The sequence below is a fragment of the Falco punctatus genome (genome assembly GCF_963210335.1).
Source record: "Falco punctatus genome assembly, chromosome: 3".
Lineage (NCBI taxonomy): Eukaryota > Metazoa > Chordata > Aves > Falconiformes > Falconidae > Falco > Falco punctatus.
The window spans coordinates 81,549,849-81,572,407 of NC_137582.1; the positions used below are offsets into that span (position 1 = coordinate 81,549,849).

General features: G+C 37.2%; 1 protein-coding gene across 2 annotated transcripts in view; it reads right to left on the bottom strand.

The window, feature by feature from the left end:
* ABCA13 (ATP binding cassette subfamily A member 13) overlaps window positions 1-22,559 on the bottom strand; it is a 218,324-nt gene that overhangs the window by 171,827 nt on the left and 23,938 nt on the right. For both annotated transcript variants that reach the window (XM_080379025.1, XM_080379026.1), the window contains exons 4-16: window positions 20,425-20,576; window positions 19,530-19,558; window positions 17,748-17,911; window positions 14,807-14,922; window positions 13,606-13,739; window positions 11,677-11,841; window positions 9,909-10,111; window positions 8,741-8,868; window positions 4,850-4,944; window positions 4,432-4,608; window positions 3,764-3,969; window positions 2,067-2,206; window positions 361-478 (exon numbers count right to left, since the gene is read on the bottom strand). In XM_080379025.1, coding sequence (XP_080235151.1) covers window positions 361-478; window positions 2,067-2,206; window positions 3,764-3,969; window positions 4,432-4,608; window positions 4,850-4,944; window positions 8,741-8,868; window positions 9,909-10,111; window positions 11,677-11,841; window positions 13,606-13,739; window positions 14,807-14,922; window positions 17,748-17,911; window positions 19,530-19,558; window positions 20,425-20,576 — 1,827 coding nt within the window. The remainder of the gene's footprint in view (window positions 1-360; window positions 479-2,066; window positions 2,207-3,763; window positions 3,970-4,431; window positions 4,609-4,849; window positions 4,945-8,740; window positions 8,869-9,908; window positions 10,112-11,676; window positions 11,842-13,605; window positions 13,740-14,806; window positions 14,923-17,747; window positions 17,912-19,529; window positions 19,559-20,424; window positions 20,577-22,559) is intronic.

A 22,559-nucleotide genomic window follows, 5' to 3' on the forward strand; every position in this document is an offset into this window, starting at 1 on the left:
TAAGTGGCTTCTGTTTCACTGTTCATCTAGACATAGGCAGAGCTATATATAATGCAAGTAACTTAGTGACAAGAAGCCCTCGTAACAATACACTGGAACTGTCAGGAGTCCACTACTTTTGTTACTTCTGATAACCAGAGATAGAGATGTCTTTTTTTAATGCTTTTGAATGACAGCCATAAAGACATAACTTTTTTTCAGGATTAAATTTCCCAGTAATACTAAAAAACACCAGGCAATCGGTGAAAAGAAGCAGGGTAATAATGTTCCAGAATTCAAAAAGTCCAAAGTGAAGGTGGAATAAAGGATTTCTGGAAAATGGTTAAACAAAAAAACCTACACAGACTAGTTCAACCTTACCGTGCCCAGGAAATAAATGAGGAATGATCTGGTAAGTCTTGCAGGAATGCTAAATAATGACCTAGCATGGTCTCCAAACTGAGCTTTTGTCTAGAACATAAAGATGCTTCTAGTCCATCTGCAGAAAAAATAACACTTCAGTATCAAGAGACAGATTAAAAATGTTTTTATGAACACATCTAAGAACAACTTGATCAACTCCCACTGAAACAACCTGATTAAGTCCTACCAAATTCAGTAGGACTTGAACGTGTACAGAAAAAGAAATACATTATTTATATTTTAAAATAAGTAAATAAGCAGTTTTTATTAAAGTGTTTGATGTTACTTCCACTGAATGATTTAAAGGAATGAAATGCAGAAGCAATAAACATCAGCTCTACATAAGGCACACCTGTATGTTCCTTACAGAAAAATTCAAAAACAATTATTATAGAAAAAAAAGGAAATATAGCAGATATCTTGATAGAAGTTATATGAACTGCAGAACTAGTTCAAATAAGATTAGTTTTATTATACCAGAACATACTTAGTGCTATACTCAGCACTGAAATGAACTTTAATATTTCTTTTTCCTTGGAATTTCAGTAAACAGAAAACAGTTCTGTGAAATTTGCTATTACTAACCAGATAACTGAAATATCTGGAACTGTAATAGATTATAAAACAAGCACAATCAATTCACATTTGAACAGTTCATTTCACTAGCACAGTTATTCAATTTTTAAAAATACTGCTTAATTTTGCATACATTCCATAGCTGCCCACTTACTGATCAGGTAATCAGCATATTTCTCATTAGCTCTACAGACAAAACACGCCGGAGACTGGGTGGGAAGTATGTTCAGAAAAAGAGATCTTTAGCAAGAACGAGATCTTTTTGAAATCCCAAGAATTAGCTTAAAACAAAAATCAGTAACCTAAATCCTTCAGAAGCTGGGAAAATAAGTGACCAAAAAATGTAAGAATTGGGAACATGGTGAGAATACTTAAAGGAAACACATAGGTGATATTGGGTGAGGTAATTTTTTATAGTTATTTGGATAAGCCACATAGAGTTATTTGGATAAGAAGCCCTGCTTCTTAGCTCCACTGAAACATTGAGAAGAGTAACACAAATATTTAATGAGCAAGAACTCTGAAATGCAAGATCTCCCATTCCTCAGCATAAAGCTGATATTTCAAAGTTTTCCCCAAATAATGAAAAACTACTGTATATATGTATATATATATACAAAACAAGAAAGTTAACAGCAGATGTGTCAGGACATCTAGAATATCACAGGACAACTGGCATGAAGGAAATCAAGCATGAAGTCGTTGTCTAATATGAAGCAAGCCTAGAAATACTTTACTGGATGACCAGCTAGTCTGGTGTCCCATTTATATCCTGGACTTAAGAAGCTTTCCAGACAGAATACTATTGCAAAAGTAGATACCCCAACCTGGTTCAACCAGTTGGAATTTTCCCAATAGAAATGGACAATCAAAAAATTTTCCAGCTGGCACTAAAATCACAGCTATTTACCGAGACAGGCTCTGTATATCAGAAATTTTCCTTGCTAATGATTCAGTCATCTGATGAATCCTAAGGCTGAAACAGGCTCACAGATGTAAAAAAATCACCATTTCCCTTTCTGAGGAATACCATACTCTAAAACAGACAGGGAACCATAGCCTGTGTTGTACAGTAGTTCTTTCCTCACCTGACTGACCTTCTGTGGAGCCTGCTTCCTCATTCATGTATTGAGCTACCTTGCATGTCCAACTGACAAAAGTTGTTAAATCCTTCCAGTATGGGTTTCTCTCAAAAGCAAACAAAATTTCTTCAAGCGTACTATTAATTCTGAAATGACACAGAAAACAAGGTTACCATGGTTAAACCAGTGATTTCTTTCAAAGTAAATTACCTTGTGAACACATGCAGTTTCTCTGTAAATCTTTAGCTAAATTCTATTGCTAATTTATGCTTAGAGTGCCATTGATATACAGAAGAACTGAGGCAGGCAGGCTAATTGCAGAGTCCTTTGCTAAAGAAACATGGGCATAGTTATTACATCACTGTAAGCATAACTAGACTTTACTACACAGGTCTATGAACATTAAAAAAAGATAAATCTAAAAAGCCTTTTAAGAAACTTCCAAAAAATGCTCTGATTCAAAAAGTAGCATTTTGAAATTGAAAAAAATTACTGAGAAATGCTTTCTCTTCTTCTGAAATACACCTCTGCATTAAAGAAAATGATTGCTTTCTCCCTGAAAAAAAAAACAATCAAACAAAAAAAAACAACAAAACACCTCATATAAACACAGCACTGAGCTTTTCTTGCTCTTCAATGTTACCTAAACACAAGCCTCTATTCCTAAGGGCATTTGAGTTCTATCAGGTTTTTTGATGCTCAAAAAGGAGGAGATGTTAAACTAGTCCTCCTGGTTATTTCATAATCATTTACATACACCAAGGAAGGGAAGGCAATCAACCATAGACCAACAGCAAAAGGGACAGGAAAAATGACATAAATTTTCTAATGTTCGAAATGTTATTAATATCTGTGGATTTAATCCCTACTGCCAACGCAGCTTGTGTAATTTCTGACAGATTCTTGAATGCTTAGACCTAATAGTTTTACTGCTTTAATAGCCAATGCTTCTGTCCATACACCTAAGTTTCTCATACACCTATGTAATGTAGTTATCTTCTACACATGCTTAAATTGTGACCTAGGACATCTGTCCAGCATAAATGCAATTTCAATTAAACGCATTATGCTCATGCTTTACATTGCCAAGCAAGAATAATAAAATCCTATCCTATTTTAAAGCACTTTATCAATAAAGGAATTTGTCTCTAATATACTCTGATTTAACATTATTAAAGCTTGAAATCAGTAGAATTACTGAGTCATTGCAAAATACAATCAACTTAATAGAAAGATGGCAAAATAGAGGAACAGTGATCAGTTGATGTGTTCTCAGAAAGCAATCTGAGGCTGCAATACCCCTCCTAGTGCACTTCCTAGCTACCCTCTCTTTAATGTTTTCCTGTGTCTCCCAGGAGTCTTCCAGATCCAAGTTTCCAAGCATCCTGAGAAGCACAGTACCAGAGAGGTATAGGTATGTACCAGGAAGCAGGCTGAAAAGTAGCAGAAAATGCTTGGATGTGAGAAGATAAAAAGGGAGAATAGACTTTTAGAATCCTAGATACCTGCCTATCCTCAGCCTGTTTCCACCCCTATGCTCCCAAATACCACTACTACTTAACAAAAAAAAAATAAATATATAAATCACCCTCTACCTTCCTGTTTGTGCTTATAAAAAATTGTTAACACTAGGTGGTAATCAAAAGAAAAATCAGGGTACCAGTCAGGATCCGTATGTATTAGAAGGCATACAAGATACATACAGTGAAAAGAGCAGCTGTTCCTGACAAGAACTGAAATGGACACCCTCCTCAGATGGTGCCTCTGTGTTCAGCAATTGATTATTTTCACAGTAATAAGCATAATTTTCGGTTAGCTTCTCTTCTATTTCTTGCCATCCCAAATAACCATCCATTACGGAATCTGGCAGGCTCTGTTGTCCCTGAGTTACTTTTTGCAGAAGCAGGACCTTTCACAAGAAAGAAAGCAATATTTGAAACCAGTAAAAGGGAAACTCACCTGAGACTTTGGCCCTGCTTCTTAGATTTGTAATATTGATTATATTAAAAACCAACATAAAATGGATTAAATAAGCAGTCTTTCAAACCTTCTCAATTTTTTTTTTTTTTGAAGCCACAGCTACTTAACATGTCTAGAATGTCATAGCTACTCAAGAAACTCTGCAGGACCACTTGTCCCTTGCTGACAAGCACGTTATAATCAGTTTATTTAAATAATTATTTGCTACCCATCCACTTATTAACAGCAAATACTAAGTAGTAAGCTACAACCCCTGCTAATTTATTTTGTTTTGTAATAGTAATATAATTAAGGCACTGAAAGCTTTCAACATGAAAAAAAAAACAAAAACAAAAAAAAAAAAAAAAAAAAAAAAAAAAACAACAAAAAACCCCAAACCAGAAATACTTACAGATTCCTTTAGTGACTGGACCTGGGTACTTAGCCTGAAAGTCACCTCTGAGCCATTGCCAGGGCACATGTGTATTGCTAAAATGTCAATGTTGTCTGAGCTCTGTGGAAGTCTCAGGGTCTTCTCAAACATTGTAAGCATGTCGTTGCATATATAGGAAGCATTACTCATCAACATCTAAAATTTAATGAATATACTATCACTTTAAAAATGAACTTGGTGTGAAGGAACAGATTTAATTCACTCTCCATGTTAATTCTTACAATGAAATGTCAAAAGGCAAAAAAGTACAGAGTAAAGTTGGACCAAAACGCTGCTGAATAACAAGTGAAATATTCAGCACATACTTTTTATCCCCTTAAAATAAGCCTTTACAGCTTTATGCAAATTAATATACAAACATTAAATAACAACATACCTGTTTTAGCTCCACAAAGAGCTTTCTGATGTCTAGATGAATGAGTCCATCTCTTTGGGCAAAGGGAATCAGTTTTTCCAGGCTATGCAAAGCTTCTGTAAGACATTTCCCCACACACCCCACATAAAGAAAATATTTAACCTACAGAGTAATTCAGAGACAGTATATTAGGAATCATCCTTCTAGGAAGGAAAATTGTGCATGACACGGTTTAAAAATACAGCAGTTACAGAGGCACGAAGGTTCCACTTTGGTTTAGATGTCAACTCTGCCCAAAGCACTCCATCATTTTGCACAAAATATGCACACAGTTGCACTCTGCACTTCTAAGGAGCAAAGACTACTTCCTCCCTGCACCACCACTAAGAAAGTTTGATCAAGACAAGGCAGAAAGAAGAGACCAGTCTTCTTACACCAGCAAAAGCATAACGCTATTCCCTTTCAGTTATATCAGAGTAGCTCCAATTACTTCAGTGAGCTTTCATGATTTTCAGGAAAAGGAAATGAGGTCCTGTGCGGGCTTCTAGCTATTGAATGCTGTAAATAAACTTGGATTCTTTCCATATATAACTATTGATTTAGCCAGAAAATTCTTCTGAAATATGGAAAGAACTAATTCCTCAAGCTCCCAAGCAAAACTAATCTCCCCCTTCTCAAAAAAAAAAAAAAAAAAAAAAAAAAAAGGTAACCACAGAAACGTTACCAGGTCATGTTAGGAAGCTGCCAAACCCAGCAGCCCTACAGAGGTGAGGCTGCAATAGGTCCATGCCCCCAGGTCCAACCAGCAGCAAGTCTGGACAGGTAGGCACACAAACTAACACATAAACAGTAAATGAACATGGCTGGCCACACAGATCACCTCGAACCAACACACACAAACAGCACCAACAGCTTCACCCTGTTCACCTCCCTGCTTGGTCAGCATGGCGGTCTGTTAGAGGGAATACAGTGTACACACAGTGTGGATCCACCACAGCAGCTGGGCTCAAATATACAGTCTGCCCAGAAGCTGCCCCTGGATCCCAGTCTCCCTCCCCATTGTTGGCACCTGGGCATACGAGCCCTTGAGGCTGCAGCCCTGCTCCAGTTCCTGATACAGATGAGCTTGCTCACACACAGAGTGGATCCCTGCAATAACTGCTCTCGGATACACAGGCCATCTAGCAGCTAGTCCTGGTCCCTCAGGTGCTTCACACATAGGAGGTACACAAACAGATCTCTGAGTCAATCCTCAGACCCATGGTCTCTCTGGTGTTTGCCTAAACCCCCTGGTCCCTCTGATAGCTGACGACTCCTCACTATCAAAGAAGTGTACACCTCCGCAGCCCCGAGGTCACCTCACCCACCCTTCAGCCAGCCCAGCCTGCTATTCACTAGCAGCCACATACTGATATGCCCACCCTCACTTTAGTTTCTGGCATCACAGACACACAGGTCCCACCCCACTTGCTGGCACGTGATTTCACTCACTCCAGTTCTTCCAGGTGTTTCTATGGGCCCCTATACATCCCATGGTCTGACCTCAGTTGCTTCACACAGACCCACATACATACACACTTGCACACAGAATAGAGTCCTCACCCAGGGAAAGAGTTAGGAATTAAGTTTTAACAAGAAGGCAGGACAGCTTGCAGTGGTCAGGTGCAGGGCATGGCCAGGCAAGCATATTAACCAAGCAGCCTGTTTATATGTGAGCAGCCCCTTTCATCACCTTGTTTCTATTTTCCTGTACTTGTTCCTCTCAAACCACCTAGATCACTTCCACTCCACCACTTTGGTTCCTCTTCCAAACCTCCCATACTAAGTGTGGTACAGTCCCAAACACCCTTTCCCTGCTTCCCATGAGTCCCATATCCCTAGACAGTAAACCCCTCCGTCTGTAAAGTGACCCAGCCTTGTGACATGGTACTGTTTGGGAATCTCTCACTTGCCATTGTTCCTGTATGTTCCTTTGTGTGGGTGGATATGAGTATTTTACCACATAAACTGGCAGGGAAGATGCCTAGCTGTAAGAAGTCAGTCTAACTCCACCACCATGAAGAAAGGAATAGTATATAGGCAAAATTGTGTAGCAGGCTTCAAAATCAACCCATCCTAAAAACAAGACGGCAGAAACTATCCTGAAGTTCCAGGGGGGTCTTGCAGGTTTGGGTGCAAATACATCAGGATTCAATAATACAACTAGTGGTAGCAACTCCTTGCAGCCATGGGCTATAAAACAAAACCCACAAGACAAAAATTACACCTTTTGGTCCAATGACCTTAACATGGAAGATAATTTAATATGAAATTTGATTGTTTATCTTAAAAGTGCATCTTTGGAAAATTATGTTGAAGGAGTACTTGTTTTCTCAAGAGATCTGCTCCCTGCTGTGCACTCAGTCCTTATTCATTTTTAGAGGCTAAAAGAGAATTTACAGTTTAGTTCAGTTAGCTGATACAACTAAAGGTTGTGCTGGATTCTATAATTTTTTTTGCCTATCAACAAGAGAACTGCTCACTAAATTCCCAGAGTGATCAGCTATAAAGCCATTAAAGGCAAGGAGCATACATATGTCATACAACATAACCCAAGGAAAGTGGGCTTTGCTGTCATCACCGATGCTGTAATGTGACCTGCACAATCTTTACCCCTAGCAACGATGCACAGGACTAAAATACACAAAACTTGCACCACAGTCTGTGTCAGTTTCCAACAGTGATCTTCAAACAAGGTTTTATTTGCAATCTGAAGACGTCTGAGCTAGAATCAAGAACAAAATTGCACAATTTCAGTGGCATCTTGGACAAAATTTGTACTTTTAATATATTCTCTTCTTTAGTGTAAAGCCATATAAAGTAATTCAAGACTATCAATGTCCCCAAAAAGACCAAAATGTTTTTCACACGCCTAATTACAACTAATACAAGTGTTCTTTCTATATATGCCCACATTATAATATTGCGGGTCTCCACTACAAGATTTCACAGGAAGATAACTTGTTGTGTCCCCCGTCCCCCCGTGTCGTGTGTGTCCCCCCCTTTTTTTTTATTCTAGATGTGTGTGGACCTTGTAATATGATTGCTTTGCTGACCAGCTCCTGGGTACAATGGTGCTGGCATCACACAATCTGAGTCCTAGCACAACATGTAATGCTATAAATATATTCCAAACCTGAAAGTCATGATTGCTGAACTGACATATTTACAAGAACTTTATGGGAGCCACTTCATCTTGTTCAGTCAAACAGCTGAAAACAGATCCAGTTCTCCAGCTCTTTGTAAAATACACCTCCACTTGCCCCAAGTTCTTCAGTACTGTCCCCTGTCTTCTAGGAATGGCATCTTCCACTTCCTTCACCATCAGACTAGCTTTGTGTCCAAAAGCATAGAGAGAAAAGAACCCTGCCTCTGTGCTTCACAGCCCTCAGTTAAACCCTTACTTTGCAATCAGAAAAACGTATGTCCAACTCAGCATTTTGCTTCACTTGCAATGACCAGCCAGAAAAGTCAAGATGCATCTAAAACTAAGACTAAGACTTTTTGTTCACACATGCATGACTGATGGTGTGAGAAACTTCTCAGGCATTGATAATTTTCATTTTTATTAAGCAGGCTCTTTTTCTTGAGTTAGATCTTTAAACAACAGCCACAGAATCATACAACATCAGATAACATGCCTAAGGAAATTGTTTTTTCCTGATATGAGAAGTGAAAACAGGTATTATGTCATGTTCTACTGTCACTACAAGAAGCAAAATTTAAGGAATTTAAAAGCTGCTGTAGATATCTAAGCATGACATGTATTAAAGCCAAAATGCCTTCCTTGAGATAGGAATGTTATCCATTTCCCATGTTATTCCATGGAAGCCATTTGAGTGCCAGTAATGAATAACCACCATGCAGCTTTACCTTCAGTGAAGTATAAATACTGCGCTATTACATTCCTTATAGCTCCATCTACCAGAAGCAATCTCTTTGTAACAGGCCATTGAGGTACATCCTGAAGTACAGACTGCATTCTCTCCAGATGCATGATTCTGCAATCAAAAGAGATAGAGCACAGAAACATCGTGTACTACAAACAAAAAGGTAAAGTTGATGACAAATTATGAGGCTTTTTTGTTGTGCAGTCACTATATCATCTACTTTGCAGTTTCTTACAACAACAGCAGTATAGTAGTTTCCTTTTAAAAAAAAGGAACTGAATTCCAAAATGTACTCTAAATTATTGAACAATTTGACTGCAGTCTCTTAACAGTGGATAATGGATTGTATCTTTCAGATTTATCCTCAGATGTTGATTTGTATAGCGTGGATCATATCTCCTCCAATGAAGGAGAGTTTTTGATATGAACAAGTAGAGCCATTACAAGCAATGCCGAATTGAGACCAACATTATAACTCCCAGAAGCAATGCAAGTCATCCGATGTGCAGTTAGAAAGAGGGAAGTATCAATCAGTTCCTGTGCTCTGCCACAGACTTCATGAGGCTCTGCCAACTCATACAAACATTAACTCCCTGTACCTACAACTTTCAAGTCCTGTGTAGAACCTTCCAGTTCATTTTTAACGAGTCCTTTTGGTTTTTTTATACATGGGGAAACAGAGCTCTTAAAACACTTTACTTTGCAAAAATCACCCAGAACAGTTGTCTTGATTTTATTTTAAAACATATGCTGTGAATAAGAATACCTGAAATTAAAACACAGTCAATCTTTACAAACTTGTCCTGAAATGGGAGTTGAAGTAATTTCCAAAGTTGCGACAAAATAGATTTCTACTAGATCAGTGACCAACTGCTAAAAGAATAACTATACTGTACAGGGAGATTGAGACTGCTTCATTCTGAACAAGTGCAGAATGTATGGCTATATCTTCATATAAACTGCTTACATTTGCATTAAGCGATAAGCCAAATGGGCAACTTGAAATTCTAAGAAATTTTCGATTACAGAATAAAAAATAAAAACACAAAAGAGACAAAAATCATAAATCAGTTAAAGGTAATGTGAAAATTAAATGTACAAGCTGATCTGAACTTTGTAAGACAACTTGCAGAAAGGTGAGTGTAGCTTACAGATCGTGAGATGCAGTATATCCTTCAGAAAAGTAAGCATCCGACTTCTCATTCCATTGCTGGATCAGGGTATTTATCTCCAAAAAAAGTTTCTTGGCTTGCCTGTCATCTAGAAACTGAGGCATTAAGTCAGCTATGATTCTTTCAAATTCCGAAAGGACTTTCTGAGAGAGCCTGCTGCTGCTGAACCATTGCTCAAATACCTGGCAGATTGAATGCAAAACAGAAAGCACCTTTTTAGAGAATCATTATTTATTCAATATACAGAATTTGAATGTCTTTAAAAAAAAAAATGACAGCAAAATTTCTCCCTAACAATGTGTCTAGACTCTGAAATGAATGGCCTTACAAGAGCTGATTTTCAATATTTTGGACTAACTTGCAAGTTGCAACATAACATGCTATATGATACAGAGAACTAATGTCCTGCGCTGTCCTGTCCTTGCCCAAAGACCCAGGAATGGTGAAAAGATGGCCTAAGACTGAAACCACCCAAAAGCAGACCTTCTCCACAGTCAATTACTTTGGCTTGCTTTCCCTTACAGGACTTCTGCCTACACTACCAACATAATGAAAGGTAGCAGCCTCAACATTTTTGGGGTCCCATTACACAAAAAGATGGAGAAGGAGCCCGTATGCTTTTATTGTGTAGACTAGAATAAGGGATACAGAGGCCTGGCCAAACCTATTGCTGTCCTTTCCACAAACATTACATTTTTATTTTTTTTTAATGCCAAGTGGTTCTAACATATTTTTTACTGTTAAGAGATACCCTGTTCACCAAGGGAATTCCCAGTGGTCAGCAGTGCTTCAAGTTGCCATTATAAGGGTGTCAGGTCTTGTGGAAAGTTTTAAAATCATGGCTGAAGTTATTACTGGATTTTCCTACAGCTACAATAAAATTAGTGCATTCATTTTGGCAATCACATTAAATTATTACTTCAAGCCATCATACATCAGTGAAACCTTTATCAAGATAGAAATCAAAGGCTACATTTCTGAGGAAATACACGATAAGCTTTACATGCTTTCTTTAGATGATATTACAAACATCTCCAGAGAAGCTCAAAGCACAACTGTGTTTTTTTGTTTTTTTTTTTTTTTTTTTTTTTTTTTTTTTTTTTTTTTTAATGGGAAAAAACCTCACCAACCATATTTCAGCGGAAAAACAAACACCAGCATTAGGGCAGCTAGCAAAGTGTTTTCCTTCAGAAACACCTGAATGGTTTATCCTTTTCTCCATGCAACTACACATATGTCATCATAGAGACTGCATGCCAAGCTCTTCTTCCAGAGCAGAAATTTAAGATACTGTGCTGGAGTTTTACTGTCATCACTTCAACATGCTTCAACCATTATTGCCAAAGATAGTGGAAGGGAATTAAAAGTAAACAAATTATACAATATATCAGTGGAGGCCTGTAGTCTGCTTTCAGTTTTGCCCAAAATTCAGGCTCAGACGGGGACAGTAAATAAATAGGTCTTCCTTCTGTCAGGCCTCTGCAATGCACTATATTTGACTATATTCCCTATTAGATTTCAAACCTGTATTTGAGTTAATGAGAAAATCTGATGATGTGGACATGTGGTGATAGATTATACTTCTACTGTAACAATTCTTTAAAAGGATTACTTTGTCTTTTTAGCAAGATGAAAAAAAATCACAACAATAATATTTAATAGACAACTCAGATCTTTTAACTGAGTTACTGTTGACAGTCTACATGCAAACATTACGAATTTAATCTATTAACTTATTAAAGTGTACCTGTGCATAAAGTCTGAGCTTGCTGACAGCATGAACAAGATACAATTTGGCCTCATGCCATGCAGAAATACAGTCCTCTTCATTATTCTCTTTGTTTGCTTCATCTTCTATCACAGTGGATAGAGCAGAGCACACAAACTGCTCCAGTGTCTCTCCTGTGGGAATCTGGCAGGGACATAAGAAATTAATGAGTATCTCAAAAGAGCTGTTGAGTGTTATCTCTGCTATCAACTTACTTATCTGGTGAAAAAAAAAAGTATCACATAGCTTCCTTTGGTGAGAACAAAACCCATTTAATCCAGCCTTATATTCTGAGTGCTTCTTCAAAGAACTCCACGTGCAGAGTGCTGTCTGTTTAAAATACCAGTGGCCCCATTAGGGTGCTCAAACAGCAGGCAGAATGATGAGGCTTGTATATGCAAGGAATTTTCACCATGTGTCTGCACCAGTGTTGCTACTTCTATAGTCATTTGCACGCTGATGCTGAACTAACTTGACAATGATACAATGCACCCACACTAGAATAAATATATCAAAGCAACTTCCCAAGTATAAAAATTACTGATGTAAAAAGTATTCAGTAGAATGATACATCTCAACCAAGGATTACATGCAGCAGACTAGTTTTAAATTGAAGTTGGCAGGTTTCATCAGTGTGGCCATAACACCAGATTTTTTCCCTCATACCCCGACTTCCAAATTCCATATTGAAAAATTTATCATTCCAAATCATACAAATATTAAAGCATACAAAAATAATTCAGCATATTTTAATTCTCCCCATTAATATCTTTCTGAGACCCTTTACATCTTAACTCCTTTCAATTGTGACTAGAAAATTTAAAAGTTTTGCAGATGTTTTAACACCAAACAAGCAGGGACACTACATACAGAATCGAAGTGCTCAGAACAGGTATTGTCCAGGCTTTCATATTTCCTTTCATACCTTTTAATGGTCTCCAGCGCCTTAACACAAGCACACAATATCAAGATATTAAACAGCTAACAAGTGAGTTCCCTGGGATTACATAGCCAACCATAGCTACCAGGCTGCAATCAAATTCAGTTCAGTTGATCAAACTGGCCATCACTGATCTTTCATTAAAATGCTTCAACTTTTGAGTCAAGGGTTTTTTTATAATTTATCTCTTTGTGTAAATCAGCTATTTTCATTACAAGCTTTTCTGGAGTACAACTTTAGACTGTAGCTGTCAAAGAACAAACATATTTCAGATAAATACCGACATGTTCTATTCAAAAACTGTGGACTTCAGTAGAAATGTGGAAGACGTTTCAAGTTTTCTGCAGTTCAAACCAGATCATCATAACAGATCACTTTGGTCTAGAAGACAGGTTAGAAAGCGCTCTCTGAGAAAAGAGATTTCCTTCAAAATTTGACACATCACTGGTATATTTGAATAGCTCCACTGAGACAATTCATCAGTCAAGTATATTCATATCAAGACTGCACTGCTGAGAAGAAAGAACTCTTGATGTGTTTTAATTTATGGACAGAAGAGACAAGCATTCTTTGTCCAACATACCAGATGAAAAATGTTACCTGCCAAATTAATCCAGGCAGCTTCAAATCTAGGCCTTAGTTTAAAAACTTAGTGGAGAAAACACCAGAATTCTCTACAGGACTGGATAATAAGCTCAGGACTTTGCCATGCTCAATGGTGACTTCAGAGCAGCATAAATTCACTAATGTACACAACTAGACCTATCAGGATCTTCATGTGCAGAAATTTCAGCTGAAGCTAAATACATTTATTTTGATGGGAATGAATCCAGAATATTTAGCAGTCTTGTAGCTGTTTCACAAATCTAAACTGTAACTGAAGCTTTCATAAGACATAAAAACATCCCTTGAGGATATAAGTCAAAACAAAGATAAGAGGAGGATGCTAAAATTTTCAAGTGATTTACCTTTGTTAATTGTGCTGTATAACTTAGCAGCTTCTCAACATGAAGATCATCAAAACCAAACCTGGATTTGAGTTCTGCTCTCACAGCATGTGGATTCCACAAGGCATCCCTGAGAGAAAGATTATACTGAAAACCTGAAAGAAAGAAAACCTTCTGTTTATATCACCCCTGCATTTTGTTCATTCTGTTTCTTGATGATTCATACTTGGCGAGAAACAAGTACCATGTTTCTAGTTTTTTTGGGGTGTGGGAACACCTGTGTACCTAAACACCAGTTTCACTAAGATAAAATCCATGATTGCAATAGTAGTATGGCAAGGTCATAACAATGGTGAGATTCCCCTGCAGAGCCATTGCCAGCAGGGTGGCATTCTGAACTGTGTGTCTAATTCTGCATGTAGACAGCAAATATGTGTATATGGGCTGGATATGAATCATTGCTGAGAGGGAGAACACCAGGAGAATACCAGAAGACCCAGGGAATTCAAGTCCAGCTTCTGCGTAAGGGCTCCAACACACACCTTTGTACCACTTCAGTCTTCATTTTGACAGGTGAAATGGGATTTAGACTGCATATAATTCTTAGCCTGACCTTCCGTGCAGAGCAGACAGCTGCACCTAGAATCTAATCATGTGCCACCAGACAGTTTGCCAATGAAACATGTTCCTGACCTTTTCTTGAGGAGTTGTCCTGGGGCCAGCCTACTTTCTCCAATTAAACTCATCTCCCACACTCAAGTAGCAGATGGGGAAACATAGCCCTTCAGCAGAATTTACGATAACAGAAGAATGAAGCTTGAAGGAAAACAGCCATAATGCTTAACAAGTATATCCAAAACAAGAGGCTATACTTCTATGAAATGGAAGAAATTGTCCTTTGTAGTGATTTAGTTTCTCCAAAATTCACCACTGAAAGATCACTCTAAACTCTATATATTAGACCAACATGCTTTGCTTATCAAAGTTTCTGATGAAATGTAGTTATTAGCATTTAAAAAACATCAGGTTTAAAACTTTAAGCTAAACCTAAAAACATTAAAAAAAAAAAAAATCAGTAAAGAAATAGGTTAGCATTACAGCAATTTATGTCAGCTCTTAGAGCTTTTACATTAGGAATTTGGCAGAAGCTCAGTTACTGCTATCACATATTCCCAGCATGCCTACAAAGTACTTCAAAGAAAGCCTGAAGCAAATTCTTTACCTTCTAAGCTACTATCCTGTACCGATGCAGCGGTTAGATTCAGTGCTTTTTTCACCACTTCATAGAAATTTTGGCCCAATGGCATCATAGCTAAATCCTTCAATGATGGTAAGGTACTGAAAGTGAAACATAAACCAAAAATCAGGCTTCCTATACACCCAGAAAAACTGAAAGGGCCTGGTGGAAAAAGATGACATTCAAGCAATTGCACATTAAAATAGTTGGTTATATTGTTGAAAAATTAACATTTTTTCAAATTAGACTTTTCATGAAAAAAACCACAAGTTGAGATTTTACAGTTAGTGTTTCACTCAGTTTTCATTAAAGAAATGTCTCGTAAAAGGACCAATGTTCTTTTAAACAAAACAAAAAAAAACACCAAAACAAAAACAAAAAAAAGAGAGAGAGAAAAAGAGTTCAAAGTGAGAGCAAAACCACCACAAGCATTATCCCAGTTATCCCCATAACAAGGCAGGGTGGACACAAAATACTTACATTTTACTTTCAGTCTGCAGAGAAAAAAAGAACCTTTAAAGCAACAGAACAGTTATTCTCACAACAAACTAAACAAAACATATTTCAGAACGCATTGATAAAAATATATCTATTGAACTTCTTACAAGTCCCAGTCACCTTCACTGTGAAACAAACTTCCTTGCTTATGTAGTTGTAATTTAATAAAGCTTATGTCAAATTTACCAGTTATTTCCTATATTCTTTTTATGGTATGCAAATAAGAAACTCATTTTGTTAGAGTGGATCAGCAATTTCCAACACGAGAGGAAATAAAAACAAAACCAAAAACCCCAACATCATTTAACTTCACCAAGTAGATGTGAAAAGTCTCTTTTAAGTACCTCAGAGACACAGCAAGCATGGTACGGCCCAGGAAGTGGAGGAAGTTGTAAATTTGGGTACCTTTCTGCTGACTAAATTCTACCCGAGACACGACCTCTAGAAATGTATGTTAGTAATACAAAGCTAGTCCAGAAGAGAGTATTGGTTTTTGTGGTTTGCTTGCTAAATTGATTATGGCAAATTTGGTCATCGAGGGGCATCAAAGTCTTATAAAAAAAATCAAAGCCCAAACATAAACACCTGAGTGTGCCCTTATTAGTTCTCTTGTGCATTGAAACCTAGCTGGCAACTAAGCACCTACACAGCTGTTCATTCATTCCCTTCTCCCATAGGACAGGAAAAAAATAAAAGGCAGGTGAGGACTTATGGATCAAAACAATAACAGTTTAATACAGGGGTCCTCAAACCACAGTCCGTGGGCTGGATACAGCCTCCCAGGGTCCTCAACCCAGCCCCCAGTATTTACAGAACCCCCTGCCCCGTCCCCCCGCCGGGGGTTGGGGGGGAAACCAAGCAGCCGCAGATGGCTGCCTGCCACTGCATCCGCGCACTGGCCCCCTGGTTAAACAGTTTGAGGACCCCCGGTAACAGGTAAAGGAAAAGTTGTGCATGCAAATGAAACATAACAAGGAATTTATTCACGACTTCCCATCAACAGGCAGATGCCCAGCCACTTCCTGGAAAGCAGGGTCTCAGTATGTGTAACAGTTATGTGGGAAGAAAAACACCATAACCATGAACACCCTCCACTTTTTTATTTCCCTTCTCCCTCTATCTGTGCTATAGGCTCAGGGTAGAGAAATCACTGCTGAGATTATATTAACAGATTAATAACGTGACCCAGCACAGCAGCCAGTAGTTGCTGTTGTCTTTGTTTACCACTGCTGAAGAAGAAAACAATAACCAAAACTTTATAATCAAGTTCCTGTTTTACCTCAGGAACATTCAGACTCAGTTTGCAAATCTTTCAGAAAAGACCTTTGCTTTTGAAATTTTAAGTACTATGAGCACAGCTAATACAGCTTTGCATGTTAATAGTTCAGAAAACTAGCTGGAATAAGGTTACAAATTACTCGGGCATAAAGGAGAAAAAAAGATTTAAAAAAAATCTAGGCCCAACACAGTTGCAATCCATGTTGTCATCAAAGGAGACTTATTTCCCAGTTTAAAAAAAAAAATGTAATCATATAATTCATATCTTTTTTTATTGGGGAAAAAGGCGGTGGAATGCTAAAGGGTGACAGATCAGCACAGTAATTTCCCATTTAAAGTCTTTGAGCCTCTGCCTCCTTGTAGGGTAAGGCTGGCGAAGTTCATGGCCAGTCTTGCACAGGCAGCTGAATTCAGTGGCTTCTTCTAGCCTTATAAATATGTTAATTGACTACAATGACAATTACCTATCAACATACTACAGCCAACTGCCTACTCTGGCAAATATATTTCTGACTTTTTCCTAACAATCCCCTTATTTTACTGGAAATTCCTGTAGATATTTGTCTTAGTCTGTGCTTTTGATACCAGGTCTTCCTCTGAATCCAGCTGTCCTTTACCTGAGGCAGAAAACTTTCATATTCAGAATACACTCTGGGTTTTTTCTTACTGCTTCACTTCTTGCAAGACAGCAAGTAATTTTGATAACCAGAGGCCTGAGAAACAAAATAGAGTAATTTTCCTGATATTGTCTAGGTGCTACATACATATTAAATTGATTAGAATCCAAACTATCATTTTCTTAAATTCATATATAAATATTCTGTCTTTCAAAGACTCCCAAAGCACATTACAAAGTTCAAAGCCCAATTATGTGATGGGATAGCCCTTGCTAACACAAAGCTACTTCTTGGACACTCCTAAAGAATCTCTGCTGAGTTTGACAGAGATGAAAAATACAGTTAATGAAGGAATCAGAATGACTTAAAACTCCTACTATGCTTCTATAAAAGCAGAATCTGATAAACCAAAGAAAATTTCAGCCTGTTTACACTGATAAGGATGCTTATTTTATTAAATAGACAGTGAGAAGAACAAGAATTGCAGGTAAAATATTTAAACTGAGCACTTTTAAGAATGTAAAAGTACTTACTTTTGAATAACTTTTAGAAACTGTGCTACAGCAGCTAACTCATCTTCTGTATAAAAGTTATCCAATTCAAGGTAAGGGAGTGAATGCAGAAAGTTCCAGAAATATGGTTGCTTGTACAGGCTTTCTGCTCTAGAAATCATTTCCTCCACTTCATTCAAATCCATCTTTATGTGAAGAAAACATTTACACAAAACACTTCCATTAACAGGAAAAAGAGGTAGTAGGTGCCTGTTATTTCCCCTACCCCAGCCTTCTTGAATTTTAAACCATTTAAAACATTTTTTTCAAGTGGAAATGCATCTCTAGCTTTGGTATTTCACCACATTATTTTGGTGGTACTTTGAACTTATGACAGCTTTGTTTCAGATGCCTTTCCCTACTATGATGGAAAATGGATCTAGGAAAAAAGTTAATCTCTACTCAGAAGGGTAACTCTTTGCCAAAAAGAAGAATTATCTTTGAGATCTCAAACACAAGGAGCTCTTTAGCCCTCTAATGAATTTCTAAGTCTACGGTATAAAGACCTGGGGACTGCCAGGGACATGCAATTCTTGCCTCACAGCTCCTTATGGAGTGTGGAGGGGGCTGTGAAATAATAATTTATAAGAACAGCTCTTGAACTGACTGGGGTAAAAATCACTCTTTTATAGAACTACACTACCAGATGCCTACACAAAACATAGGTTCTATCACACTTGTTTATTATGCAGTCTTTGTTTCTCTAAATTTATGTTTCACTAGAGGTCTTTTGGATAATAGTAACATGAGCATGGTTTATACAAAAAGAAGCTTGTGTATACAAGCTCTGTTACCAATAATGATAGGCTGCTTTCAACTGTTTTCTTAATATTTGTAATTACATTATTATTATTTTATATTCCATTTCTGAAATGTAATCTCTTATTGATACAGGTCCATTCAATCAAGCATCATGAGCAATTTAAAAGTGTTACTATAAAAATGATATCTAATTTCAAGTTATAAAATGGAAACCTAAGTTCCATGAAGTAGCAGTTACAATCAACCAAATATGGAGAAAAATAATTTTAAACTATTTTTAAAGTGAAAACAGTCATCTGTGAAAGTTACAAAACTAGCGGTAATGGAGATCCACTACTGTGCCCATTCAGCCTTCCTTTTTCTGTTGAGAACAGAAGGGTGAAAGAACTAATGCGTTAGGGACAGCATAAAGACCAAACTCATGTCACACAAACTGCCAAACAGATTCTGGAAGGAATCATGTTACTTCTTGCATATTTGTCTTCCTACACCCCTGCTTGAGTCCGCTTGCCATATCACAAATTCAAATTCAAAGTAACCTCACCCAAGCAAAGGGCTCATCTTTTCAATCTCACTGCAGTTCTTTTTTAAGTTTTGGGTTGCCTTTTTTTTTTTGGTGGGGGTTGTTGATTTGTTTGTTGGGGGTTTTTTTAATGGTAAGTACACACTAGAGTTCCTTGCAAGACATTTTGTAATATGATTTTATACAGCTAGACAAAGTCTAGTGGATGGACTTTGAAATTGCTCCTAATGAACAACTAGCTTTCAAATAGTTGTGGATATTAGCTATTAACAACCTGGACTGGTTTAAATCAGTAATCTAGAAACCAGTGAACCTCTATCAAATTTACAAGACGTAATTTTTTACCTCAACAGCACACCAATTTTGTTTTTTAAAGATAGTTTACTATAACTTGATAGGTTACAAATTTCTGACCATTATAATAAAGATGCCTCAATATCCAGAACTGTAATTTAGCAATAGACTGTAAAAATACTTACAGTAAGAGAAGTGGTGATGTTATGGAGCCCTGTAAAATCAAATATTTTTCTTTACAGAGATGCATTATTAAATTCAGAATAATCAATTTTATAAGCAGTAACAAGTAGTGCACAAAGGGCATTTCTACAGGAGTAAAGGCATGTGAAACAACAAATAACCTAGAAAGTGATCCGAATTATTTTCTGGGCTTTCTGATACTTTTACTATTGTAACAAAAATAATTTAAAAGAAATTGTTTACCATTCACTTCTCAGTATGGCAAAAGAAACACTACATGAATGTATTAGCTCCCAGACAGCCATGAAAATGACTGTTTCACCTAAATCTTTATATTTGAAAACTCAGCCAGAAAGGCAGGGTAGTAGTAATATGCCTTAAATGTCCACCTGCTACAGCAGCAAGGCTGTGCAGTATGGGTGGGAACAGAGCAGAAACAATAGACATTGGTTTTTGAAGTCTCACTTTTTTATTGAGAGAGTGACTTGTTTGCTAAAGGTCACCAGGTGTGAGCTACTGAGATTTTTCCATCCCTATACTCTCCAGTACAACAGAAAAACCTGGGGAGAAAGACTTGAAGCCTGATAAATTACTTCTGAATGCATGCTAGACCAAGTAACCATGTGCTTAGATTATTAATCCTTAGCTTTAAACCTTTCCCCTCCCAGTATTTTGTTAACTACCAAGTAGGAAAACAAGGGCACAGTTTTAGAAATCTAACTTTTTTTTCTGATAATTTTATGGCAGCCACAGTAATAGTAATCATAAAAGTAGGTTTTTTTCAGATTAACTAAAATTTTAGTTTGTTCATTTTATTTTTAAGAGTGTTCCTTTGTTTGATGGTTTATCACTACCTGATAGACAAATCAATTCATTATTAGAAAGATCACAGTTTACCTGAGAACTTTGAAGTTTCCTCCCATAGCTTTTCCAGAGCCATCGCTTTCTCTGTGGTCTCAATAAATCCCTTTGCAAGTTCTTCTACCTCTTTCATGAGGTCTAAATCAGGTCCTGTGAATCTCTCTGGACCACTTCGGATGCCTGCAGTACTTTTTTACAGAAATAAATGGAACAGAGGATGTAATTACAAACTGGAAGCAAGTTTTAAGCTTTTTTAGCTGAAATTTTAGCTGAAAAATGTGTATATACTCACAGCAGTATTCTGATTTTTTTTTAAATTATTACACATTTACACAACTTTCATTTAGTTAAATTCATTAGCGTGAAAGTTGCAGCTTTAAGTCTCAAAACCTCAGGAAAGAGAGCAATTTAAAAATTCTGAGCTGGAGCCACTCACCTACACCAGTAAAACAATTCTGGCAGCAGCCAAAGACAGACACATTCAAAGAAGTCTTTGGTGTTTCTGAACACACTTAACTTTTCTCCCCTGGTTTATCATGAGTCCAAGTCATAGTTCTTTGATAGCCTGTACCCAGAAGTTCAAGTTTTCCTGTTGCAGGTAAGGCAACACACTGCAACCAGAACAGGTAAGCTGGTCAATGTCACCAAATACAGGTTAAGTCCCTCTTTCTGGGCCCTGAAGAAAGTTGGCATTTCCTTTTAAGTTAGTTTACTAAGCAACAGAACTATGATAACAATTCCACCACCTTAACAAAAAAATGCCCACACTAACAAACACGCACATTCCACTTGACATGCTCCCCAAGGCACCCTTCTACTTGCAAAGTGAGAATGGTATCTCTGGCTACACATTTTTGCCCTATGCTGACTCACACACTTTCAGTGTCTGTTGTAAGGAAACCCTATACACTTTGTATTTGAGCTACGACAACTTGTTTTTTCAAATACACACAAGAATCTATAAAAATAATGTCTAATTATCACTACTGGCTTTCCTCTGATTTTAGCTTACAGCTAAAGCCCTGGTTTGTTATCACTATTATCTCTATCGTACTACCATCTGGCGGTTACTCGACAGCACAACAATTTTCTAACAATAAAATGAAATCAGAAGTCAAAGAGTCATTTAAACATTACTTTACAGGCCAAAATTACTTAGACTCTCCTAAGACACCATAAACAATGGAATAATCATCTTTAGCATGTCATTAGGCAGTTGAATTCTGGTTTATGTTATAGGAAGTTCAAAGGATCTTAAAGTGAAATCTTGTGCAGCAAAAACATTGCTATTTTTCATTATAGGCACAATTAACTGTCACATAAGCACCAGTTACAAAAATATAATGAGTTACATTCCTTTCTTGTCAAATTTGTATCTGAATACTAGTTTTCAGCACAATTCTTACTTATTAGTAAAGAAAAATCTAATGAGACAGATTCCTAAACCAAAGAATCAGCCACTGCTTTCTGATTCTTTCATTTCTCTCTCCCTCCCTCCCTGATCCTCATTTGTTTAGACAGCCACCAAGCTGTCTGCAACTTTAGACTAAGAGACGAGAAAAAAATTTAATCTTAAAACAATCAAGTTCTTGATTGTTTCAGTGCAGCTTATTTTGATCCCAGCTTGGCAAATAGCCAGTAGGATTTTGGAAAACTCTTTCACCAGCTTCAAACTTCAACGGCTTAAAGTAAAAAAATTCCTCACCACATTTTTTTTTCTCTCCTTTTAAATGGAGTTTTAAAAAGCAGGTTTCTGTTGCTCAAAGGGCAGCTTTTTAGGTGATTAATAGCTAGGCTTTAGCTATTGATTTTGAAAACCACCACATAAATTCCAGTATTACCAACACACCTACTGCCTGAAATTTCAGACAGCTAGAAACACTGGTATTTGGCAAAGAACAGAAACGCTAACTACATACTGAAAACTTTCTAGCACTGCGCTTTTTGAGCAGGAAAAAGTGGCCAGCACTTGACCAGAATAACAACCACTACATTGGTAAACACACAGATCCAGTCAGAACTTAAAAAAAAAAAAAAAAAAATAAAACAACCCTAGCTCAGTTTCCACAGGATTTGCCATGGATTTTTATTTTTTTTAAATACTTGATGAACTTTAAATTGACAACTAAACTTACAAAATATCACGCCTTAATACAATCACAAGTCTTCAG